Source organism: Prionailurus viverrinus, chromosome E1 (assembly GCF_022837055.1).
Source record: "Prionailurus viverrinus isolate Anna chromosome E1, UM_Priviv_1.0, whole genome shotgun sequence".
Classification (NCBI taxonomy): Eukaryota; Metazoa; Chordata; class Mammalia; order Carnivora; family Felidae; genus Prionailurus; species Prionailurus viverrinus.
Window position 1 is genome coordinate 50,697,962 of NC_062574.1, and position 26,872 is coordinate 50,724,833.

General features: G+C 54.6%; 1 protein-coding gene across 3 annotated transcripts in view; it reads right to left on the bottom strand.

Moving 5' to 3' along the window:
- The window catches only part of TBC1D16 (TBC1 domain family member 16), a 78,065-nt gene that overhangs the window by 9,704 nt on the left and 41,489 nt on the right, over nt 1–26,872 (bottom strand). For 2 of the 3 annotated variants that reach the window (XM_047832858.1, XM_047832859.1), the window contains exons 4-9: nt 7,581–7,742; nt 6,487–6,634; nt 5,380–5,547; nt 4,751–4,899; nt 2,114–2,248; nt 1,167–1,353 (exon numbers count right to left, since the gene is read on the bottom strand). In XM_047832858.1, coding sequence (XP_047688814.1) covers nt 1,167–1,353; nt 2,114–2,248; nt 4,751–4,899; nt 5,380–5,547; nt 6,487–6,634; nt 7,581–7,742 — 949 coding nt within the window. The remainder of the gene's footprint in view (nt 1–1,166; nt 1,354–2,113; nt 2,249–4,750; nt 4,900–5,379; nt 5,548–6,486; nt 6,635–7,580; nt 7,743–26,872) is intronic. The other variant, XM_047832860.1, reaches the window with a different exon arrangement.

Sequence of the window (26,872 nt, forward strand, 5' to 3'; positions counted from 1 at the left end):
ACAGAGCCGATGCAGAGAGAGGGCAGCGGGGGTAGGGGGACCTGGGGCAGGGCTCCGTGGCTCACAGGCCCCTCCCATGCCAGCAGCCCACCATCCCACTCAAGACGGCCGCTGGGGTGGTCCTGGCCCTCGTAGGGGCTGCTGCTGACCGGCCAGTTTCTGCACGCTCCGGCCCGCCACAGGGTCAAGACCGACAATGCGGCCTGCCCCTCCCAGCCGGACGTCCCCACCCCCCCAACCCAGGCACCCCTCACCCTCCCAGCCCTGCCTCCCGGATCCTGATCCCCCTCCCCCCACCCGTCTGCGGGTCCCCAGCTGTGCCCTGCTCCCATTCAGCCAGTCCTTGGCCCTGGCATTCGAGCCGCTCCGCTCAGCTCCTCCCTCATCGTACGGGACATATCCGGTCCCACAAGACCGGCCGCCCGGTGTCAGTGCCCGAACCTGTGCTCAGCCGAGTCTGGGCAGGTCCCGAGTGCTGCAGGGTCGGCCTGATCTGCCTGCATCACTTCCCATCTCCGCCAGCTCCTAGGCCGGGGCTGTCTCTGGGACAGGGGAGCTGAGACCACATCCCGGTGCCCTCCACCCGGCACTCGGCGGGTGACTGGAACACACAGCTGCCTGGTCTGTGCAGGGTGGGGGGCGGGGCAGGAGGAGGGGGCGAGCTGGCTGGGTGCCGCAGGGTAGGCCTGCTGCCTCGGATGGGGTGTGGCGACTGCCCAGGGGGCCTCAGGAGCCTCCCATTCCTGCCCACTCAGGCGTCCTGCCGGCTTCGGACTGTGTAGGGAGCAGCCCGGATGCACCCGAGGACCCATTCTGTGAAGCACAGGGCCAGGTGTGATGGGCCTCCCTTTCCTCACTCCACCAGGGAGCCTGGGCTGGGATGCCACCTGCAGGGAGGCGGGAGGCCACCAGGGGAGGGGCCTCGATGCACAGCCCAGCCTGCAGGGGGCATGGGGTGGGGGTGGCAGCCAGCATCGCGGGACTCCGAATGGCGTGTGTTCCTCCCAGGGAGCCGGCCGGGGCTAAGCCCCCAGGCCCCGTAGGCAATGCCCACCCTGGCTTTTCTGCTTCCTGACCCACAGCAGCCACGCCACGTGTGGCCACGGAGACCCGGCGGGAGGTGTGCTCTCTCCCAGCACACTGTGACCCTCGGCCCCAAGCCTCACCAGCTGTTTTTCCATATCCTCGTCCCGAGGAGAGCTGACGAAGATCGTGTTCTGCATCAAACCCACAAAGCACCAGAAGGTGTCTGATTCATCCAGGACCTCGGCCAGGATGGGCGCCACCAGGTCTGACATGCCCTGGGAGTAGCCGATGGCGGGGTTGTAGACCGCGTAGTTCAGTAGGATCCTCCTGGCGACACAGTGTAGAGCGGTCAGTGCAGCCCGCCCTTGCCGCACCCTCGGTGGCATGTCACCCAGGGTGGAAGGACCCGGGGCTGCCAGGGATCCCCCCCTTCGCTTCGATCGCAGAGCAAAGAAGGCCGCTCTGGGGACTGTCTTCAGACTCTAAGGCAATGGAGTGGCCTATAGGCCAGATCCCCAGGGGAGGAGTGTGGGTCCGATATTCTTCCCAGTGCCTGCCTGTGACAAAGGGTGGGCTGGCAGGGACATTTTTATGGGCTGCTAATTTTGTGCAATTATTTGCCAGGCAGCAGCGTAAGGTCAAAGATGCCAGCCTCGGGCTCTGTGTGGCTTTATGGGCTGGAGGACCACCAGGGGAAGGCTCCCCCCGGGCTTAGTGTGAACCAAGCAAAGGCAGGCTTGGTGGATGCCCCGGGGAGTGCGCGGCCTTGCTGGTACCCGGGGAGGGGCCTACAGGGCTTCCCGGGGACGCCGTGGCCACGTGATGTTGACTGACGCAGCCTACAGTGGCTAATGTCCCTCTGCTTTTGGGGTGTTGATTGTACGAACCTGGGAGAAAGCCCCCAAGCCGAGCAGAGGCTACACGCTACTGCTGCCGTTCCTTGACTTCCCGGACAGACGGACGGCCGATGGCCGAGGAGGCCCCGTGGGGTAAGGTGACACTCCCAGAGAGGCAGACGAGGCGGTGAAGTGGGGAGGGGCTCTCCTCCCCTCGGGAAGGAACCACACTGGCCGGGGGAGGCGCGTACCTCATGCTCTCCACGTTCGGATTGTCCTCCCCCCGGAAGAACTGGTTGCTCCGATCTGTCCGGACCACATCCTTGTCCACAGTGAACTGCACATTGCGCCAGAACGCTCTGTGCTCTTCAGGGGTCATGGAGAGCCTGGCACAGAGCAGGGCACCCGCCCGGGGCTGAGGAGCAGCACACACTCCTGGCAGGGCCTGCCCCTCCCAACCCCTGCTCTCGATGGGGGCTGGGTGTTTCTGATGGGGGCTGGGTGCTCCCGATGGGGGCTGGGTGTTTCTGATGGGGGCTGAGTGCTCCCTATGGAGGATGGGTGTTTCTGATGGGGGCTGGGTGCTCCTGATGGGGGCTGTGTGCTCCCGATGGGGGATGGGTGTTTCTGACGGGGGCTGGGTGCTCCCGATGGGGGATGGGTGTTTCAGATGGGGAGTGCATGCTCCCAATGGGGACTAGGTGCTCTCGATGAGGGCTGGGTGCTCTCAATGGGGGCTGTGTACTCCCGATGGGGGCTGGGTGTTTCCGATGGGGGATGGGTGATCTCGATAGGGGCTGCGTGCTCCCAATGGGGGTGGGTATTTCTGATGGGGGCTGGGTGCTCCCGATGGGGGATGGGTGCTCTCGATAGGGGCTGCGTGCTCCCAATGGGGGTGGGTGTTTCTGATGGGGGCTGAGTGCTCCCAATAGGGGCTGTGTGCTCCCGATGGGGGATGGGTGCTCCTGATGGGAGCTGGGTATTCCCTTGGGGGCTGCGTGCTCCTGATGGGGGTGGGTGCTCCCGATGGGGGATGGGTGCTCCTGATGGGGGCTGGGTATTCCTGATGGGGGCTGGGTGCTCCCGATGGGGGCTGTGTGCTCCTGATGGGGGCTGGGTGTTTCTGATGGGGCTGCATGCTCCCGATGGGGGCTGGGTGTTTCTGATGGGGGCTGGGTGCTCCCTATGGGGGCTGGGTGTGTCTGATGGGGGCTGGGTGCTCCTGATGGGAGCTGTGTGTTTCTGATGGGGGCTGGGTGCTCCTGATGGGGGATGGGTGTTTCTGATGGGGCTGCATGCTCCCGATGGGGGCTGGGTGCTCCCAATGGGGGTGGGTGTTTCCGATGGGGGAATGGGTGTTTCTGATGCAGGCTGGGTGCTTCCAATGGGGGCTGGGTGCTCCCGATGGGGGATGGGTGCTCCCGATGGGGGGACGGGTGCTCCTGATGGGGGCTGTGTGCTCCCAATGGGGGTGGGTGTTTCCGATGGGGGCTGAGTGCTCCCGATGGGGGCTGCGTGCTCCCGATGGGGGATGGGTGCTCCCGATGGGGGATGGGTGCTCCCGATGGGAGCTGGGTATTCCCGATGGGGGCTGGGTATTCCCGATGGGGGCTGTGTGCTCCCGATGGGGGCTGGGTGCTCCCTATGGGGGCTGGGTGCTCCTGATGGGGGATGGGTGTTTCTGATGGGGCTGCATGCTCCCGATGGGGGCTGGGTGCTCCCGATGGGGGCTGCGTGCTCCCGATGGGGGCTGGGTGCTCCCGATGGGGGCTGGGTGCTCCCGATGGGGGCTGCGTGCTCCCGATGGGGGCTGGGTGCTCCCGATGGGGGCTGGGTGCTCTCGATGGGGGCTGCGTGCTCCCGATGGGGGCTGGGTGCTCTCGATGGGGGCTGGGTGCTCCCGATGGGGGCTGGGTGCTCTCGATAGGGGCTGGGTGCTCCTGATGGGGGATGGGTGTTTCTGATGGGGCTGCATGCTCCCGATGGGGGCTGGGTGCTCCCAATGGGGGTGGGTGCTCCCGATGGGGGCTGGGTGCTCTCGATGGGGGCTGGGTGCTCCTGATGGGGGATGGGTGTTTCTGATGGGGCTGCATGCTCCCGATGGGGGCTGGGTGCTCCCAATGGGGGTGGGTGCTCCCGATGGGGGCTGGGTGCTCTCGATGGGGGCTGGGTGCTCCTGATGGGGGATGGGTGTTTCTGATGGGGCTGCATGCTCCCGATGGGGGCTGGGTGCTCCCAATGGGGGTGGGTGCTCCCGATGGGGGCTGGGTGCTCCCGATGGGGTCTGGGTGCTCTCGATGGGGGCTGGGTGCTCCTGATGGGGGATGGGTGTTTCTGATGGGGCTGCATGCTCCCGATGGGGGCTGGGTGCTCCCGATGGGGGCTGCGTGCTCCCGATGGGGGCTGGGTGCTCCCGATGGGGGCTGCGTGCTCCCGATGGGGGCTGGGTGCTCTCGATGGGGGCTGCTTGCTGCTGCGGCTGGCAAACCCTCCAGCCCCCTCCCCCCCCTCCACTGACTTGGGGGTGTGCATATCCGAGGCTTTCCACGGGTCCCCAACACAGCCTGGGGTCAGCCAGACCCAGAGAGACCTCCCCAGTCCGGCTCCGGCTGCCCTCCCCCAACCCCCCCCCCCCCCCCAGCGTTCCTGGCGGGATGTCAGTGCCTAGTTAAGCCTGTTGAAAAAGAACTCTAAAACCTTGACACAGAGCTAAAGAGCAGCGCTGCGGATAATGACGGCACTTATCCAAGCCTATCACTCCGTGCCTGGGACCCATTTTCGAAAGAAACTCTGGGTCACGGAACGTATTATCAATGCGGGATTGCGCCTCAAATTGCCTTTGCAGCTGACATGCCCCTGGGCGGCCGGGGCGGGCGGGCGGCCCTTACCTCTTCTGCTGGATCTCGGCGTATTCCTTTCGCTTCTGCGCCCGCAGCGCCTCCCTCTCCTGCGACGTGGACTCGTGGCTGTAATACCGCAGCAGGAAAGGCCAGACCTCCCCCCGGATTGACACATCAATGCCGCCGAAGAAAATGGCCTGCAGGAAGCGGCAAAAGTTGGGGAGGGGCCCAAACAGGGCCGCTCAAAGCACCCCCAAATCCCCGGAGATTTGTGTTGTGGTGGCTTTGCGGGGCCTTCCTGACAGCTGATGCCTTGATTCACATCGCTGCAATTTGCACATGTTTGGAGGGGAGAGTGGAGGCCCTCCATTCCCATACAGGAGACAACCAGGCTCATTTCAATGTCAATGCCCACCCTGGTGTGGCGCTCCGACGAACGTATCGTTCTCACGTCGCGGCCTAATCCTGGTTTTGGAAGCGTCGCATTGCGCCGCGAGCTCTTCTATACAGGCTGACGCGGGGTCCCCCAAACCCGCTCCGGAGGGTTTCCTTTTCAGCGCAGCCCCTTTGATTGCTACATGGGCGCGTTCACACAGCCGCTCGCGCCGCGCCTCGGCCCCCCGGGGAGGCGGCCCGGCGGTGCCGCCCGCCTCCCCCCTCCCCGCGGGCTGGCTCACCTTGCGCAGTTTGTACTCCTCCTCCACCTGGCCCAGCTCGTTCAGGTGGTGCAGCCAGGCCGCCACGTCCAGCCTCTTGTACACGCCCTCCTCGGGGTGCGTCTCCGAGGAGGGCAGCTTGGGGCGGCGGATGGAGAACTGTATGCACGTCTTTTCGGCGGCGACCTGCTGGCCGGGAAGACACCTCGGGGCGATGTGCACCTCACTGGTGCCCGCCCTCCCCAGGACGCCAAACACCCACCCCCCCACCCCCCTCTCTCCTGAAGGGAGGGGGGCGCGCTCTCCCCTGCACGCAGACCCCGCATCGGCGAGCGTAATTAGCCGCAATTAAAATGAAAATACCTTCGTCTTAACATCGATCCCTCCCCCCCCCCCTCGTCCCCCCGCGGCCGCCCAGGCTCCCCGGCCCACTCCCACCGACCGACCGAGACCGCGGCCCCCTCGCCGCCGCCCCCACTCTCTCCGCGACCCCGGCCGCAAAAACGGAATTAATGCCTCGTACGGCCCAACTTCCCTCTGCCGGGAGGGCCTGCAATAAATTACATGTGATTGGCCACAGACAAAGGGGCCGCTGTTCCGCGAGCAGGGAGCCCGCCTGTCAGGTTGTCTCCACGGGCAGTCACGAATCCGGGGCAAAACTGCGGCTGACATTTAATTCAAAAATCAAAGGTTGTTCAATGTAGGGGGAAAAAAAAGCCACGCTAGTGTAATGAGGGAAGCCAGCAGGAGGCTCGGTGGGAAGGAAGGGAATCTGAAAGTCAGCCCCTTTCTAATAAGCACATACAGTATCTTGAACAGATAATTAAAGAGCTCTTATTACATTTGTATGTAGATTGAGCAAAATATGGCAGGAAGCCTTGTCAAAACATGATTTTTCAAGTGCACAGCACTGACTTTACAAGAAGCCCTGGGCACAGGCTTCAAATCCAAAGTTGCTGCCCTCTCAGCCGCCCAGCGACCGCGGACAGGCTCGGGTCACACCCCTCCGAGGCCTCCGCGCGGGGAAGTCCCGGACCCTCCCCACCCCCCCTTCCCCCCCCCCGTCGGAGGGAGTATCGGCAGCCGGGCGACTCCACGGCGGGGCCCTCCGGTCGCCCTCTGGGCTACCTGGTCCTTGAGGTGCGTCTCGGTGCAGTATTTCCACTGCTGAAACACGTCGCACAGCTTGTCCAGGCCGCCGTGGTGGAAGTGGAACACTTTGTACTGGCTCTCCCGGCTGGCGATGACCAGCTGGCCGCTGGTGCAGGCCTCGTCGCTGCGCGGCGGTCGCAGGGGGAGGGAGAAGGGAGCAATGAATATGTAAACGCCGGGTTTTATTTCCAAGTATAATCAGAGGCCCCTATCGCTGACCCCGGGGCAGGAAACAGGAAGGGCCCGCGGAGTCTGGCCGCGGGCCACAGGGGGACAGTTACACCCACACGCGAGCCATCGCCCCCTGGGGTGAGGAGCGCAAGCCAGCCCCCTCCTGGGGGGGGCGGGAAGTAGGACTGTCCTTGCTCCCTGGAGGGCCGCCGGAGCAGCCTTGGGTCCCCGGCCCCAAGCAGTGACACCTCCCCCTCTGGCGTCCCCCCTCTCTGGCGTCCCCTCCTCTCTGGTGCCCCCTCTCCAGGAGATCTAGGGGTGGATGCCATTAGGTGGAATCAGAGTTTGAGCCCAGGTGGGACGGCCTGGAGGGCACCCTGGGAGAATCCTCCGCGAAAACTCACTGCACATCCAACTGGGTGTTCGGCCCAACCCCGGCTGCCCTTCTTTGAAAGGCCAGACTGTGGCTCTGGGTCTGGGACCCCTCCAGAGACACGTGTGCTTCGAGCACAGGTCTTCGGCCGGGGCCAGCGTGGGGCTGGGCCACCCTGCCTTTCGGGAGCGATTGGATGTGGCTGCTAGACAGGACGCTAATAGGGACGGTCTGCCCACCATGAAAACGGGGCGCCTCCTCCAGAAAGCCACGCCCCCTTCCTGCACACACACACAGGCGGAGCTGCAAAGCCTCTTGGGGGGATGGAGGGGGTGGGACCCTGAGGGCGCATGGAAGAGTCTGGAAGCTGCCCGGACCCGGTTCCTGGGGGCAACCGTAGCGGGCACCCCTGCCCACGGGCTCAGTGATGTCGGGAACCAAGCCCCGACTGGACCCGAAGCCCCCGCCCGCTGGGCCCCCTGCAACCCCAGCCAACTTCCGGGAAGCCGCGGAGACAGGCTCTCACCTGAAGAAGAGACGGAGGGAGCGCATGTGCCCCAGGTCCACGCGGAACACGCCGCAGATCTGCTCCAGCGCGCAGGCCCTCTGGGGCTCGTCCCAGCGCGGGGTCTGCAGGAGGCCGTGGCCGTCGGGGAACCGCAGGGGGGTGTCGGCGCCGCAGGGGGAGCTGGGGGAGCGGGTCACGTGAGGGCCACGCGGCTCTGTGTCCCCGCCGCCCCGGGGACAGGGCAGGGAGGGCGTGGGGGACACACTTACACACGGGCCCAGCTCAGACACGCACACAGACAGACACCCGTGAGCCAGCGAGCGAGCGAGCGGACGAACGAATGAACGAACGGGTCCCATTACAGTCACACATGAAATTACATTTCATGTGGAAGGGAAGGCGGGTTTTGATCAAATTGCATCCCACACGGACAGAGGCAGTGAGTGGCCCTAATGACAGATGAGCGCCCCCACAAGCCTTCCCTGTGTGACCTTGGGGGGGGTCACCAAGCCCCTTGGAGCCTTTGTGTGGACATTTGCAAAGTCAGGATAATAACAGGCCTTTGTGCATATGATCAAGGGCTGCAGAGGGCTTGGTGCTGGGCCCCCTGCTGCCTCGTGATCCCTTTGGACGGGGTGGGGCTTCTGTTTGAGTTTCTACCGGTTCACCATTTTCCTGGAAAAATAAAACACTGGTTCTGTTTATGGTTCAGTAGGGAAATTATCAATACCAATAACACAAATAATGCACATTTATTAAACACTCGGTATGGGCCTGGTCCTGTATTAACCACCTCGCGTGGGCACGTATCACATATAATCCTCGCAATAATCCTTTGAAAGGAGCGGGGCCTTTACCCCCATTGTACAGAAGAGGAACTGAGACCCAGAGAGGTTAAGGGGCTTGCCCAAGGTCACACAGCTGGCAGGCGGTAGAGTTGGTTTTTGGACCCAAGCTTGGAGAGCCAGGTCCTTACCGCCATACTTGCTGGCCTCTAAGCTCCAAGTGCAGCAACACAACCCCATTTATTACGGTTTTTTTTTTTTAAGTTCATGTATTTGTTTAAAACCCCAGTTGCAAAGCATTTTATTACGTGGATTCCGCCACACCACAGGCTAAGTGCCATCTGTGGAGATTTAACAGTAGCATCTAGCAAAAGCCCACGAAAATGTAACCAGAGTAAAAGCAAGCATCAGTTCTGGGCCCCCACCCCGGCATCCTACAGAGAGGCGACAGCAGTGGCCTTCTCCAGCTTCCCTGTTTCAGCCCAGAGCGTAAAAGTGTCAGAGGCACTTAATCCCGAGGTGCCTCTTCCTCAAAAAGGCACCAGTTCTCTGCACGAAGCCACAAGGGGTGGCTCACGCACAATCCCTCAGAACTTGGGGCATCCTCAAAGAGAAAAGACCGGCCTTTTAGAACCTTTGCTGCTTCTAGAACATCAGTCGGCCCCGGTGTGCGGGAGCCGGCGGCTTTTCTGCCCTCCCTGTCTGAGGACACTGGGCTGAGCCAGGTCCCGCCATTTCTGTGGGGCACCTGGGCACTCCCAGGGGACAGATTCAGATACAAATCAGTAGCTGGATGGGAAGGTGGGTAGGCGAGCCGAACCTCTGTGGCCACGCGGCAGACCCAAAAAGGCTGAGGGAGTCGCCGCCTTCCAGAGTGGACCCTGACCGGGCTGCACTATGCGATCATTGTTTGCAAAACAAGGCAAGTGTCAGGTCTGAAGACAGCCCCCCACCACGCACCTGATGCAGCATCTCGTAATCTGCTTACTGAACAACGAGGCCCCCGCGGCTGGGAGATCCCGGGCTCCACGTGCTTCCCAGGCTCGCCTCCAAACCCGGCTGGAGAGGGGCCGCCAGAGGGTGGCATTATTTCCAGCCCCCTCCCCAGCCCCCCCCCCCCCCCCCCACCGCTCCACATGCACACACACCGCCACAAACCCACACCCCCTTCCCAGCGCTGCTGCATGCCGTGGGGCAGGCCGAGGCTTCCAGAAAACAGATCCAGGATGGAGACTCACTCGAGCAGAGTCATGGGTGGAAGATTCTCCGGCCAGTGCCGTGGCCAGGAGACCTGATGCCCTGCAGGGGAAGGAGCCCATTTCAAACCAGGAGACAGCCCCAGACAGAGGGTCGGCCTCGTACCTTCCAGGGGCAGCTGGCCTCCAGGGGCAGCTGGCCTCTGGGCAGAAGGCTGCTCGCGCCCTTTCGTGGCTCCTGAGGGGGGCATTATTAGCACTTATTAATTGATTAATCGATTAACTCCAGACGCTACACTTGGAGCCTACCACTGGGGTTCTATCAACCTATTGTTTCGGCTGACTCAAAAAGCTCAGGATGAAGAAAAGCAAGAGAAGATTTAGATATTTTAGGGGCGCCCGGATGGCTCGGCTGGTTGAGCGTCCAGCTCTTGACTTTGGCTCAGGTCATGGTCTCGCCGTTCGTGGGTTGGAGCCCCATGTCGGGCTCCGTGCCGACAGTGCAGTGCCTGCTTGGGATTCTCGTTCTCTCTCTCTCTCTCTCTCTGCCCCTTTCCTGCTTGTGCTCTCTCTTTCTATAAATAATAGATGATAGATCGATAGATGGATGGATGAGAGAAGTTTGGATATTGTAAAAATGTTAAAACCTGGCCCCAATGCCTCTTTGACTTTGAGAACCACAACTCAGTCATTATGGAGGTTTTCTCTTCCCTACTTACAGTTTTTCTGAAAAGAGACCCTTCCTATAAATACCGGTTATCTGCTGCCGTGTGACGAATGGCCCCAAAACTTAGCAACTTGAAAACACCCCCTTTTTGTTTGTCCACAGAGGTGATGCTACTTGGCGTCTTCTGGCTCTTTCTATGACACATTTCTAATTCGTAGTATTTGGGGGAGGGATTGCCCAAATAAACCGTCCGTTTAATTTCAACACACCCCACATAACAATCGTATGAGCACATTAGAATACTCTTGGAACCGAGCTGCTCTCCACGCACAGAGATAAAAACTAAAAACCAGGCCTATTTCAATCTCCCCCACATCTTACTTCCTCACCGTTGTTTTTCTCACGGCTTCAAAGTTCGCAGACATCCTACAGATTCATCCCAGGCATGAGAATTGTTTTTTTGTGTGTGTTTTTAATGTTTATTTCTTTTGAAAGACAGAGAGACAGAGCAATTGGGGCAGGGGCAGAAATCGAGGGAGAGAGAGAGAGAGAGAGAGAGAGAGAGAGAGAATCCCAAGAGGTTCCACGATGTCAGCACAGAGCCCGACGTAGGGCTCGATCCGACAAACTGTGAGATCATGACCTGAGCCGAAACCAAAAGTCAGATGCTCAACCGACTGAGCCCCCCAGGTGACCCCCCAGGCATGAGTGTTAAGTGACCTCCTGTTCTGTGCCAGGATGTGCTGGCAGCTGGCGAAGCAGAAGTCACCAAGATATGGTCATCACCCTGTGGCAGCCGGTCTTGATGGGGAGACAGATGTCACACTAGGTGGCTGAGGTGACCATCCAGTCATCTGCTATCACAGGCCCTACGCCATGGGGACCCAAGCTGTCCATCAACTTTGCTCTAGTTTGAGCCCTTGGAACCCCAGCCATAGTCCCAAACACAGTGTCTGGAGTTAATCGATTAATCAGTTAATAAATGCAAATAATGTCCCCCTCAAGAGCCGTGAAAGGACACGAGCAGCTTTCTGCCCTGGGGCCAGCTGCCCCTGGAAGGTATGAGGCCGACCCTCTGTCTGGGGCTGTCTCCTGGTTTGAAATGGGCTCCTTCCCCTGCAGGGAATCAGGCTCCTTCCCTTGCAGGGAATCAGGTCTCCTGGCCACGGCAGTGGCCGGAGAATCTTCCACCCATGACTCTGCCCGAGTGAGTCTCCATCCTGGATCTGTTTTCTGGAAGCCTCGGCCTGCCCCACGGCGTGAGCAGGCCGCGGCAGCGCTGGGAAGGGGGTGTGGGTTTGTGGCGGTGTGTGTGCATGTGGAGCGGTGGGGGTGGGGTGGGGAGGGGGCTGGAAATAATGCCTCCCTTTGGTGGCCCCTCATAATTTCCAAAACCTGGAAGCAACACAATGAAGCACAATGTCCTTCAGTAGATGAATGAACGGACTTCAGTCCATCCAGACAAGGGAACATTATTCAGCTCTAAAAAGAAATGAGCCACCAAGCCATGAAGAGACACGGAGGAACCTTAAATGCACATTGCTAAGTGAAAGAGGCCGGTCTGGAAATGCCACAGACCGTGTGATGCTAACGATACGACGTTCTGGAAAAGTCACAACTATGGCCACAGTTCGAGGATCAGGGTTGTCAGGGGTTGAGGGGAGGGGGAAGGGATAAACAGGCAGATAAATAGGCACGGGCGATCTTTAGGTCAGTAAAACTACATATGACCCTTGGACAACGCGGGTTTGAACTGCAGGGTCCGCTTTGTCTGGATTTTTCCCCATAGATACTGTGTGGTACTGTAAGCACACTTTCTCTTCCTTATGATTTTCTTTTTTTGTGTGTAATTTTGAAGTTTATTTATTTTGAGGGAGCGCTAGCAGGGGAGGGGCAGAGAGAGAGGGAGCCAGAGAGAATCCCAAGCAGGCTCCGCGGGGTCAGCACAGAGCACGATGCGGAGCTCGCTCTCACGAACCGTGAGATCGTGACCCGAGCCGGGATCAAGAGTCAGATGCTTAACCAACTAAGCCATCTGGGTGCCATTTCCTATGGTTTTCTTAATCGCATCTTCTCTTCTCTAGTTTACTTTCTTGTAAGAATACAGTGGATACTACATATAACATCCGAAGTATGTGTTAGTCAACTTCTTATGACGTTGGTAAGGCTTCCGATCAGCAGTAGGCTATTAGTAATTAGGTCTTTGGAGACTCAAAAGTTATATGTGGATTTTGAGCGTGGGGGGGGGGGGTCGGCACCCCTCACCCCCACATTGCTCAAGGGTCAACTGTACTCTGTATGAGGCTATAAAGTTAGATATATGTCATTGCGCATTTGTTAAAACACGTCAGATGTACAACACCAACTATGGACTTGGAGTGATAATGATGTGTCAATAGAGGTTCATCAGTTGTAACAAACATACCCTCTGGTGTGGGATGCTGATAATGAGGGAGGATGTGCATGAGTCACAGCAAGAGGTATAGGGGAAATCTCTCTGCCTTCCTCTTGACTTTTTTAATGAACCTAAAATTGCTCTAAAAAATAACATCCGTTAAAACAAGAAAAAACAATTCGCTAGAGAATAAATACAAATAAACAATGACATTTCTGTGTCCAGAGAATGAAATAAATGGAAATGAAACAAGGGACTCTGGGGAGAGGTCTAGGTCCATGAAATTGGCAATAAGCAAAAAACTATAAAATGTAGTGTAGGTAAGGGTTTGGGAAAATGGACACCCTTGCACAGCCACAGGGTGGGGACTGTATCCTCGTCAAACTTTTCTTTCTGGCAATGTGGAAATAAGATGCAAACAGCTTAAAAATGTTTATACATTTTGACCCTTTATTTTCATTTTTAAATATCGATCCTAAGATCGATGGCCGCAAAAAAACACATACATAAATAGATACAGAAAAAGTGTTTGACAGGGGCGCCTGGGTGGCTCAGTCGGTTCAGTGTCCAACTTCGACCTAGGTCATAATCGCACGGTTTGTGGGTTTGAGCCCCACGTTGGGCTCTGTGCTGACAGCTCAGAGCCTGGAGCCTGCTTGGAATTCTGTGTCTCCCTCTCTTTCCCCCTCCCCCACTCATGCTGTGTCTCTCTCAAAAATAAACATAAAAAAAAAAAAGAAAAAATATTTGACAAAAATACAACACTCATTCATGATAAAAGCCATCAGCAATATAGGAATAGAAGGGAACTTCCTTAAGTTGCTAAAGGTCACCTAGAAACATTCTACACTTAATGTTGTACTCAGTGATAGAGACTGAATTGCTTCCCCCATGATCAGGATAAGGTTAGTATGCCTGTTTTCATCACTTCTGTTCAGTACAGCACTGGAGGCTCTAGCCTCTCCATAAGATGAGAAAAGAAACAAAGTGCATAAAGATCAGAAAAGAAGAAGTGAAACTGTCCCTGTGTGCAGATGATACAGTTATTTACCCAAAAAAAATCCCATGAAATTTACAAAACATTAGTTCTAATAGAACTAATAAGTGAGCTTAGCAAGATTACAGGATAAGAGGTTAATGTAGACAAAAGAAATTAATCGTATTCTTAAAGACTAACAACAGACAACTGACAAATGTAATAAATTAAAAATTCCATTTATAGGACCCCCTTCAAAAAGATCTCTACATAAAATATTTAGAAATAAATCAAACCAATGACATTCAAGACCTCCATACTGAAAAACACAAAACCTTGCTGAAAGAAATTAAAGGAAATGTAAATAAATGGAGAGATACACCATGTCCATAGACTGAAACAGTCAATATTGTTCAGATGGTAATCCTACCAAACTGATCTATAAATTCAACACAGTCGCAATCAGTATTCCAGGAGGACCTTTTTGGGGGGTAGGAATTGTCAGGCTGCCTCTAAAATTCATATGGAAATGCAAAACACCTAGAAGAACCAAAGCAATTACAAAAAAAAGTAGAGAGTTGAAGGACTTATCTGATTTTGAGACTCATTATAAACCCATAGTAATCAAGGCAGTCTGGCAAGGGTGAAAACATAGACTTTCACATCAATGGTACGGAACGGAGAGTTCAGAAGTAGAGAAATATGATCAATTGATTATTGACAAAGACGCAAGGAAAGTTCCATGGAGAAAGGAGCGCTCTTCCACAAACGGGGTTAGATCAACTGGATATCCATATGAAAAAGAATTAACGTCACTTATTTTTTCATGCTGTATACAAAAATTAACTCAAAATGGGTCACAGATCTGGATGTGATGCCTAAAATTATACAACTACTAGAAGAATCTGTAAAAGAAGTCTTAGCCACCTTAGAATAGGCCAAGATTTCTTAGAATACAAAATGCATAATCACAGAAATAATTAATAAACTGGAAAATTAAAAACTCTTTTCAAAATTCATTGTTAAATAACATAGACATGCAAGCCACAGCCTGGAGAAAATATTCACAACACATATATCCAATAAAAGATTACTCAGAATATGTATGAGGCACTCTTTTTTTTTTTTTTAAGTTTATTTATTCATTTCGAGACAGAGACCATGTGTGCGGGAGAAGAAGAGAGAATGTGGGAGACAGAGAATCCCAAGCAGGCTCCGTGCTGTCAGCACAGAGCCTGATGCAGGACTTGAACCCACAAACCACGAGATCATGACTTGAGCCAAAAGCAAGAGTGGGAGGCTCAACTGACTGAGCCACCCAGGTGCCCCTCCCTGTAGGAGACATTCTTAAAACTCAATAATACTGTCAGACGTAGATTTCTTAGCTATGACACCGAGGCACGATCCATAAAAGAAAAAAATTGATACACAGGACTTTATTAAAATGACAAATTTCTGCTCTTTGAAAGACACTGCTAATTAAAAAGACAAGCCACAGACTGAGAAAAGATACACGTAGAACACTTCTCTGATAAACGATCTATATCCAGAACGTATAAAGAAACTTCAAAAGTCAGTAAGGAGAAAACAAACGCAATTTAAAAACCGGCAAAAGATCTGAAAAGGCGCTTCACCACAAAAAGGGGGCAAGTACGCATATGAAAAGGTGCTCGACATGGTTGGTCGGGAGAGAAACAGAAACGGAAACCACAAAGCGATACAACGGCACAGCACACACCTATGAGGAACACTACCACACAAGCGTACACTGGCAGTCTGGACTGCCGGCGGGAACCACAGCAGCCAGACTCACGTGTGGCTTGGCGGGAATGCAAAGTGAGAATCCACTTTGGGAACACGCCCTTACCACATGACCCAGCAATCCCACTGCTCGGTACTTACCCGAGGGAAATGAAAAATGCTCGCATAAAAATCTGTGTGTGCGTGCCGATAGCATTTTTATTCATAACCACAAAACCAAGAGCCAGCAGCTGGGTCTTTCAACTGGTCAGTGGATAAAGAAGTGTGTCCACTGGAATGGACAATGGAATACCACTCGGCGATAAAAAGGAACAAACCGTGATACACATAACAACATGGGTGCATCACAAACATATCAAGGGGAAAAAACGGGACTCAAAAGGTTATATGAAAAGATACCCAGCGACAATAGTAATCAGGGAGATGTAAATTAAAACCACCATGAGATACTCCCCCACACACGTTAGAATTGAAAAGCCTGACTGTGACCCTACCAAGTGCTGATGAGGACAGCAAGCACCCGGAACTCTCACACACACAGCTGGTGGGAGGGCAACACGGGGCAACCACTTTGGAAAACAGTCTGGCAGTTGCTTAAAAAGTTAAGCACCCACTCACCGCATGACCTGGCCATCCCACTCCCAAGTGTTTATCAAAAGACGTAAAAACCTACGTCCGCGCACAAGAGTTCTGCATAAAGGTGGAGAGCAGCTGAGAACGGAGAACAACCCAGCGGGTGAGGGGGTAATAAGCAGGTGAATGGATAAACACATCGTGGTGGTTTATGCACACAATGGAGCAGGACTCGGCAACAGAAGTGAATGAACTCTTGACTCATTCACACAGAAGTCTGGGTACATCGTGAAATCGCCATGCTGAGTGAAAGAAGCTGGACAGAAGAAAGAGTACATACTGCATGGTTCCATTTATAGAAAATTCTAGGAGATGCAAACTAATCTATAGTGACAGAAAGCAGAAAAGTCATTTAGGGGGCAGGGGCTGGAGGAAGGGGTGGATTACAAAGGGACACAAAGGAAATTTGGAGGTGATGGATATGCTCATTAACATGATTGTGGTGATCGCCTTACTGGTGTGTGTGTGTGTGTGTGTGTGTGTGTGTGTGTGTGTGAAAATTCAGCAACTATACACTTCAAATATATGCAATTTAACATACACATATTATACCTCAATAAAGTAAAAAAAAATCCACCAATATTTAAAAAAAATTTTTTTATGTTTATTTATTCTTGAGAGAGAGAGAAGGAGACAGAGTGTGAGTGGGGGAGGGGCAGAGAGAGAGGGAGGCACAGAATCCGAAGCAGGCTCCAGGCTCCGAGCTGTCAGCCCAGAGCCCGACGCGGGGCTCGAACTCATGAATTGTGAGATCATGACCTAAGCCCAAATCGGACGCTTAACCGACTGAGCCACCCAGGCGCCCCTGTTACTGAATTTCTAAGAGGAGAATATTTTAATATATCATGGCCCATTTATATGATACAATGCCATGAAGCTATTATAAAACATTTTACAAAAGTATTTAAAGAACAAAAAACTGCTCACACTGTTACGTGAAATGAAGAGAGTAGGATATGATATCGATATGGCTTTACATATAATGTATATTTATAGATACCTTATAGCTGTATAAATATATCACAGAAGTAGAAAACAGCCCCCAAATTATAATAATGATCATGTCCAGATGGCATGATTATAGGTTCTTCATCTTGTTTTTAATTTTGTAAATTTTCTCAAAGTAATAATGAATCATGTTGATAATCAAAAACAATAAGCTAAACTTGTATATGCATATCTTTTTTTTTTTTAATTTTTTTTCAATGTTTTTTTTTTTAATTTATTTTTTGGGACAGAGAGGGACAGAGCATGAACGGGGGGGGGGCGGGGCAGAGAGAGAGGGAGACACAGAATCGGAAACAGGCTCCAGGCTCTGAGCCATCAGCCCAGAGCCTGACGCGGGGCTCGAACTCACGGACCGCGAGATCGTGACCTGGCTGAAGTCGGACGCTTAACCGACTGCGCCACCCAGGCGCCCCGCTTTTTTTTTTTTAACAAGAAGCCTATAATGGTTTTTATACAGAAAACCAATAAGGGTAATTTCAAAAATTAAAAAAAAAAAAAAAAAGAAAGAAGGTCAGGTATAAACAACTCAGCATCATCATGGTTACCATCTAGCTGTGGCTTCCTGTGTGCCAGGAGCTCTGCTTATCGAGGGAGATGTTCTTTTTTTTTAATGTTTATTTATTTATTTTGAGAGAGAGAAAGAAAGAGAGAGAGAGTGGGGGAGGGACAGAGAGAGAGAGAGAGGGAGAGAATCCCAAGCAGGCTTCACACCATCAGCACAGAACCTGACACGGGGCTTGACCCCACGAACCGTGAGATGGTGACCTGAGCAGAAATCGAGAGTTGGATGCTTAACTGACTGCACCCCCACAGACGCCCCGAGGGAGGTACTATTAACCCCATTTTATAGCTAAGGAGACTGAGGCCATGAATGACGTCCCCACATCGCACAGACGGTACACGGCAGGGTGGAGACGGATGGCCGGTGTGGCTGACGCAACCGAATCTCAAGCTTCCCACGCCTACGGCTTGTGACTCCCAACAGGAGTCGCAACAGTTTAAAAGAACAAAGAGGAAGATACAGAGGAAAGTGGAAGTCTGTTTTTAAAAATAGCCGGTAAAGGATGCCCCTAAACGCGGTCTACCCGTCCCCCCTGCCCCAGGCTCCTGGCCCGGAGCGGTCAGCCCGGCAGGTTCTGCCTGGCAGGAAAGCCCCAGTCCTTAGCCCGGCGTGTGACATTGCATCATCTGGCATGGGTCTCCTACGGCTGCTACCAGAAGTCACCGCGCTTGCAAGGCTTAGAGCCACAGCAGTTTGTCCCTCACAGCTCTGGAGGCCCGGAGTCTGAGATCAAGGGCAGCAGGGCCCCGCTCCCTCGCACCCCAATCCCTGCCGTCACCATCGCATGGCCTTCCTCCCCCATATGGTGCTCTCTGTGTCTCTGTCATCTCTTCTCATAAGGACACCGGCCATTGGATTAGGGCCCACCCGAATCCAGAAGGACCTCATCTTAACAAAGCCCATCTGCAAAGACCTGATGTCCAAAGAGATCACATTCTGAGGTTCCCGGAGTACACGAATTCGGGGGCATTATTCAGCCCCGTGTAGCCCTTCGCAGGCCCCCGTTGTGTCCTAGGCACACTGCACAACTCTTCCTCTCCACTCCGGAAGATCTCCTCTCCGGCCGTTTGCTCTCTCGGGCCCCTCCCTCAGGGCTGTCTGCTGTACCTCCCCGTGTCTGCTCTTTTCACTCTCCAAGGCCCAGCTTAGGTACCATTTTTTCCGAGCCGCTTCCTCCTGATCCTTGGAGAAGCCACCAAGGAGAGTGTCGGACGTGAGGCAGGTAGGCAATATATGCTGACTTTCCTTTATTTCTTGGGAAATCCTTAGAAGTTTAGCCTTCTCTTGTGCGTGTTTTGTCTTTGACTTTGCACAAAGTCACATGCTCGCGATCAAACCAGACAAAGACATCCCAAGAACATAAAATTCTGGGCCCTTACGAACGCCCCTCATGAATACAGACACAATCTCCTCAACAAAATACTAGCAAACCAAATCCAACAACATACAAAAAGGATTATACACCATGACCAAGTGGGATTTATGCCAGGAATGCGAAGGTGGTTCAACCTATGAACAGCAATCAGTACAACACGCAGATTAACAGAATAAAGGACAAAACCCACATGATCTCACTAGCTGCAGAAAAAACATCTGACAGAAATCCAACACCTTTTCATGATGAAAACACTTAACAAACTAAAAACAGAAGGGAACTTCCTCAAACTGATAAAGGGCATCTATGAAAAACCCACAGGCAACATTACACTCAACGATGAAAGACTGAAAGCTTTCCCCCAAGATCAGAAACAAGACAGGATGTCCGCTCTCTTCGTGTCTATTCAACGTTGCAGTAGAGGTTCGACTCAGGGCAATTAGGCAAGAAAGATAAAAGGCATCCAGATTGGAAGGAAAGAAGTAAAACTCTCTTCACAGATGACACGATCTTGCACGTACACTCTCTGTAGGAATTCAACCCCCGCCCCCCAGCAAAACCTACTAGAACGACTGCATGAATTCGACAGAGTTGCAGGATAGAAGATCGATAAGCCAATAGTAATTGTATTTCTTTTTTAAATGTTCATTTATTTTGAGAGAGAGAGAGAGAGAATGACAGCGAGCAACGGGGGTAGGGGCAGAGAGAGAGGGAGAGAGAGAATACCATGCTGTCGTCACGGAGCCCGACGCGGGGCTCGATCTCACAAACCGTGAGATCGTGACCCGAGCCGAGATCAAGAGCGGGACACTCAACAGACTGAGCCACCCAGGCGCCCCAATTAATTGCATTTCCATGCAACAGCAATCAACAGTCTAAGATGAAATTGAGAAAACAATCCCTTTTACAACACACACGTACAAGAAGTACAAGCCTTGTCCCCTAAAAACGACAAAAACGTTGTTGAAACAAATCAAACGGAAAGTGATCCTGCATCCACGGGCCAGAAGACCGAGTACGGTTAAGAAGGCGACATTCTCCAGACTGATCCATAGATTCAACCCAGTCCCTACTGAAATCCCACTTGCTTTTCTGCAGCTGCCCACAAGCTGATCCTAACATGGTCCTAACAGCCAAAACAATACTGGGGGAGAGGGAAAGAGCTGGACGGAGGGCTCGCATGTCCCAGTTTAAACCCTTACTACTCACAGCCTGGAGCCCGCTTCGGATTCTGTGTCTCCCTCTCTCTCTGCCCCTCCCCTGCTCACGCTCTGTCTCTCTCTGTCTCAAAAATAAATAAAAAGACATTAAAAAAAAAAAAAAACTTACCACAAAGCTACGCTTGTCAAGGCTACGTGGTGCTGCCATACGGACAGACCTATCGATTAATGGGCTCAAATGGAGAGTCCAGAAATGGTACGCATACAGTGACGGTCAACTGGTTTCCAACAAGGGTCAAAGCGATTTCCTCCTTCAGCGGAGGAAAAGAGTATTTTTTTGGTTTTGTTTTTGTTTTAAACAAACGGTGTTGGGACCACGGGATATCTATGCGCCAAAGAATTCAACTGGACCCTGACCTCACACCGTTCATAAAAATTAACTCAAAATGGACCAAAGACCTAAATGGAAGACGTACAACTTCAAACTCTTAGAAGACAGGCATCGATCCTCATGACCTTGGATCACATCGTGATTTCTTCATTATGACATGGAAAGCACCAGCAACCAGAGAAAAAGTAGGTAATTCGGACTTCATAAAAATGAAAAGCGTTCATGCTTCAAAGGAAACTATCAAGAAAGTGGAAAGACAACCAACCCGCAGGATAGGAGACAATATTTGCCAATCACGTAGCTGATAAGGGACTAGAACCCAGAGTATTTAAAAACACTTGGAGGGGCGCCTGAGTGGCGCAGTCGGTTAAGCGCCCGACTTCAGCCAGGTCACGATCTCGCGGTCCGTGAGTTCGAGCCCCGCGTCGGGCTCTGGGCTGATGGCTCAGAGCCTGGAGCCTGTTTCCGATTCTGTGTCTCCCTCTCTCTGCCCCTCGCCCGTTCATGCTCTGTCTCTCTCTGTCCCAAAAATAAATTAAAAAAAAAAAAACACGTTAAAAAAAAATAAAAATAAATTGGGGTGCCCGGGTGGCTCAGTCAGTTAAACATCTGACTTCGGCTCGGGTCATGATCTCACCATTCCTGGGTTCAAGTCCCGCATAGGGCTCTGTGCTGACAGCTCAGAGCCTGGAGCCTGCTTTGGATTGTGTCTCCCTCTCTCTCTCTGTGTCCCTCCCCTGCTCATGATCTGTCTCTCTCTCTGTCTCAAAAATAAATACACATTTAAAAACATCGGGGGAGGGGGGGAGGGCGCCTAGGTGGCTCAGTCGGTTAAGTGTCTGACTTCAGCCAGGTCACGATCTCGCGGTCCATGAGTTCGAGCCCCGCGTCGGGCTCTGTCCTGCCAGCTCGGAGCCTGGAGCCTGTTTCCGATTCTGTGTCTCCCTCTCTCTCTGCCCCTCCCCCGTTCATGCTCTGTCTCTCTCTGTCCCAAAAATAAATAAACGTTGAAAAAAAAATTTAAAAATAAAAAAAAAATAAAAACACTTGGAATCCTGAGACGCCTGGGGGGCTCAGTCGTTTGAGCGTCCGACTTCAGCTCAGGTCATGATCTCACGGTTCGTGGGTTCCAGCCCCGCGTCGGGCTCTGTGCTGTCAGCTCAGAGCCTGGAGCCTGCTTCGGATTCGGTGTCTCCTTCTCTCTCTGCCCCTCCCCAACTTGTGCTCTGCCTCTCTATGTCTCTCAAAAAATAAATAAATGTAAAAAATAATTTTTTGAATAAATAAAATAAAAAATAAAGAGAAAAGAAAAGTTGAAAAAAACAATAGCCCTAGAGGGGAAATGATACAAAGGTCCGTCAACGGAATGGGTCCCTCCACACAACGGACCGTTGCTCAGCCATGGGAAGTAATGAGGTGCTGGTGTAGAAACAAGTCACTGTGGGGGCGCCTGGGTGGCGCAGTCGGTTAAGCGTCCGACTTCCGCCAGGTCACGATCTCGCGGTCCGTGAGTTCACGATCTCGTGAGATCTCGAGTGATCTCGCGTGAGTTCGAGCCCCGCGTCGGGCTCTGGGCTGATGGCTCGGAGCCTGGAGCCTGTTTCCGATTCTGTGTCTCCCTCTCTCTCTGCCCCTTCCCCGTTCATGCTCTGTCTCTCTCTGTCCCAAAAATAAATCAACGTTGAAACAAGTCACTGTGTGCCCATTCTCCCCTGGCCTGGGTCCTCTTATACTTTTCTGAGCAAAGGGTCTTACATCAAGCAATGACCTCAGAAAACATCCTTTAATTCAACGGTAAGTCCCCAGCCCTGCCCTGTTCTGGGGACGGCTCGGTGTGGTCCCCACCGTGTGGAGCTTTGTTCCGGTGGAGAACGAGGCAGCAGACACGGGAAGGAGTCGGCTGTGTCACGGGGGTGTTCTCGGGGCCCCGAGCCTAGCGGTGGGTCCTCCTGTGACAGCCGCGGTGCCCTGGAAACGGAAACTCGTTTGCTCTCACTTCGTGGAGTTGACCTTCCCTCCCGAGTGTGGGAATGGAAATGATGTCACGTAGCAAATCGTCACACGTGAAAAGACACTCCTTGTGATTCTCTTACTGCTTAAAATTTGCAAGTAATAAATCGGTTCACTTTTGTGGTTCAGAATCTTAAAGACAGGGCAGGACCAGCTGTGGACGTGCCCTTCCCGACCCCTCCCCACCCTGCCCGGGTACCCCCCCTCCCAGAAGCCATCCCCGTCCACGTGCTTACATACGGTTAAAGGGCACCTGCACACACACAGCATTTTGGGAGAATGGCTCAGGCAGAATTGAAAAAGGACAGCCCTTGATTTTTTATTCAAGCTGACTCACTACAGCAGAATCAATGGTTCTTCTCTGCCTTAGTCACCTGCACTCCAGGAAGACCAGAGGAGGCTGGTCCCCCGCCCACCGGGAGGACGGGGACCTCGCAGGGGAGCAAAGCCGCAGACAGGGGCTGTGACACAGCACGGACCGTGCTCCGGCTCCGGGAGAAGCAGAAGGTGCCAGGAGCATCCCCCAGGGCGGGGGATGAGGGTACCTGCGGGCTGGTCTTGGGTGGTCTTTGGGTGGTGGGAGGAGCCTGAGCTGGTGCCGGGCATGCGGGGGGAAAAAGTAAGAAGACAGCAGGAAGGGCTGGCCAGGCATCCTCAGAGAGCCCCCGCACTGATTTTAAAACCGGGTTGCCCCACGGGGCGCCTGGAGGCGAACCTGACTTCGGCTCAGGTTGTGATCTCTGGCTCATGAGTCGGAGCCCGGCATCGGGGCTCCCTGCTGTCAGCGCAGAGCCTGGAGCCCGCTTCAGATCTCTGCACCTCCCTGCTCACGCTCTCCCTCCCTCTCTCTCTCTCCCTGTCTCTCTCAAAAATAAATATTAAAACACAAAACAAAACAACAGGTTACCCCGAAGATTTGAAGGCACGGTCTCAGACAACTGGATGCATGGCTAACAAAAAAATGTGGTCCATCCACACAGTGGGATATTATTCAGTCTTGAAAAGGAAGACTGAATCCTGACCCCCTGACATCTGCTATAACACGCATGGACCTTGAGGACACGACATCGCGTGATGTCAGCCAGTCCCCACAGGGCCAGGCCTGTAGGATTCCATTCATATGGGGTCCCCAGGAGAGTCAAATTCACAGAGACGGAAAGAAGGGTGGGTGTCGGGCGCTGGGGGAGGCGGATCGGAAGTCAGTGTTCAACAGGGACGGAGCTTTGGTTTGGGAAGAAGGTTCTGGAGGCGGATGGTGGATGACTGCACGACGGTGTGCATGTGCCTGACGCCCCTGAGCTGCCCGCTCGCACATGGTTAAGATGGTTACATTTATATGACGTGTATCTTAAAGGAAGGGGGCGGGGAAGGGGAAGGAGAAAACAGGTTACGCTTTGGCATTTCTCCGTTTCGCCCACGCTAAAGCCTATTTTCTGGTCTTCCCTGTCTTTCCCTGGCTCGAGTCAGGCACCACGGCCTCGAGGATCAGCTGCGGGGCTGGGCAGCCGGGGACCCGCGCGGAGCCCTCGCAGACGGACGGTGGGGCTGTAGGAAGCTCTGATCGGGGCGCTGACTGTGAAGGCTTCACCCCGAGGATGAGTCCGGGAATGTTCAAACAGCGGGAGGAAGGCTGGCCAGCCTGCGCCAAGTGACTTGGTGCCCCCCCCCCCCCCCCCCGTGTCGGATCCCTTCCTTGGCCAGGGTGCCCCGTCTGTGAGCGAGGGTGGGGGTGGAGCCCCTCTTCCACACCCAGGGAAGCCCATGGAAGAAGCCGGGCTGTCCCCCCACGTCATGACAGCCCCCCCCCCCCGCACTGGCGGTGGCACCCGGAGAAAGAAGCGGCTGGCCCCCGTGGTCTGCGCGGTGTCCCCGCCCCCCGCCCCCCACACCCCAAGTCCAGGCATTGGGTTTGGGGAAAGCAAGTCTTTGTTTTGTTTTGGTTTTTCTTCCCGATGTGAAGAAAGCCGCCCTCGGGGTTCGAGGGAGAACTAAACAAACCGGGTCTGAGGTTCCGCAACCCGCCCGAAGGCCAACCCCGCCCCGCGCCGGGCGCCAGCTGGCGGCCCGAGCTGCGCCCGGAGCCCCGGCCTCGGGTTCCTGCGGAGGCCGCTCGACTCCCAGCCAGCCGGGTGCTCTGCGGGCCACGGCGGGGAGGTCAAGCTCCCAGCCGGCCCCACCCCTGCTGCCGGTGGCCCAGGGACCACGTCCTGGGAGCGGGTCCAGGACGTGCCTCTGTTCCTCCAGCCAAGCTCGCGGGGATTCCTCCCGCTGCCCGGCGTATCGCCCGAGGACCGGGGACGATCCGGCTTGGCCCCTTAATCAGCCCACGCGGTCTCGGGCCAGTCACCCACCTCTGTGGGGCCTCTGTGTCCTCGGGTAAAACGTGGGAGGGGGGCCTCGCTGGGGCTGTGTCAGACAGGAGGAGGGGCGGGCGTGCGGGAGGCCTCCACCTCTGAGTCTCTGTCCACTGACAGGGGCCTGCCCTCCCTGACCCCTCAGCCCTGCCCCGAGCCCTTTCCCAGCACGCGGGCCTCCCCGGGACGTGTCATGCCCCCAGCAGGGATGGTGTCTTCACTCTGCAGGGCCCGGCGTGGAGGAGGACACAGAGGGGTGAGAGCCTCACCGTGTGCGCCTTCCTCACTACATGTAAAACAGAGCCACGGAGCAGGCAGTGGCCCGACTCTGAGATCCGAGACCCCATTAGGCTCTCAAGTCCTGGCAGCTGCTAAAATCCACACGCAGCTGACCGTTCCAAGCAAAACCGAAGGCCCGTCTGCCGTAACTGACACCACGCGCGCACACACACACACACACACACACGTGCGTGCACACACGCGCGCACGTCCGCACACAGACAGCGCTGGGCCCGGTCTGGGATTTGCCGGCAGAGCGCAGCCAGCCCGTGCACGGGGAGAACGCGCAATGTCGCATCCCGACCGGCCGGCCGGGCCACTGACACTGGGTGGCCGTGGCCCCTTGTGCGGCCCGTGTGAGCTGTACAAGCCTTCCGGGCACCTCAGTGCTGCAGAGCGCCACAGGGACCCCGTCCTCCTGGGCTCGGACGGGAAATTTTCAAGAGCAGAGGCCGAGCAGATTCTGCTGTTCCAGCCCCTGGAACCTTCTGTGGCTCAGCTCCACGGTCATCGGCCCACAGCCGAGGCCAACCGGGCTCTTCCGTCCGGAGGGACCCGGGAGCCATGGGCCGAGGGAAGACAGGCTGATCAGGGCATAAATCACAGCCCTGAGCCGGGAGGGCAGTGTCTCAGCCCCACGACTACCGACTACCGCCGTCTCCCCGTCCCTGACGTCACGCGGGCGCACAGGGCTAATTATGAAAGGTGTAAATCACGGGGAGGAAGGGAAGGAGCACATTATTCAGGTTTATTACCAACACAATTTAGGAAAAGATAACCAGGCCGGGCCTTGCTTCTGTTCCTTTACCAACCCGGGGGGCGGGGCGGAGCCAGGGCGCGGGGCGGAGCCAGGGAGCACGGCGGGGAGGCGGGGGCGGAGCCAGGGCGCACGGCGGGGAGGGGGGAGCGCACCAGAGCTGTGGCGGGTGCTGTTCGGATTTTCATTTTTTCCTCCCCGAGTCAAACAGAACGGCACCATCAGACGTCTAAGTAAAACCAAGAAACGTTTCATGGAAACAGCCCGACTGCCTTCATGAGTTTCTGAGCTTTCGCTGCGTTGCAAATGTCACCCAGGTGGGCTCAGGACGGACGCGGGATGTTGTGCCAGGCTTTCTCCACTTAACGTCGTTACGCGGCATTATTCATTAAGGGCTGGAGACTCTGATGGCAGCAATCATTTGTTTTTCTTTTTCCCTTAAGGCATTTGCAAATATGCTTGGAGGCTAAGGGACGCTGGGTACATCTAATAAATAAAGCAAAATAATTAATAGCCCACGCAGTCTGGAGACCATTCCTAGCTGCTCCCGAACCCGGCTTCCGAGGACCAAACCGTTCGGCTTCATTCCCCGCTGACTTAATCCTGGAAATAGACTGAAGAGCAGAGATCTCTCTGAACTCTAAAAAGAATGAACAGCAGAGTTAAACCTTCCTCGTCCCACCCCAGATTTTACAGGAACTTAGCGTAGATGAGTTTTATATATATTTTTAACGGTTATTTATTATTGAGAGACACAGAGACACAGAGGGGGAGCAGGGAGGGGCAGAGAGACGGGGAGACACAGAATCCGCAGCAGGCTCCAGGCTCCCAGCTGTCAGCACACAGCCCGACGCGGGGCTCGAACTCGTGAACGGTGATCGAAGCCTGATTGAGACCTGAGCCGAAGTCAGTCGCTTAACCGACCGAGCCCCCCAGGCGCCCCTGCAAACAAGATAGTTCTAAACCTAAATGCATTTATCTATCAGCTGTTCATGCTCAGC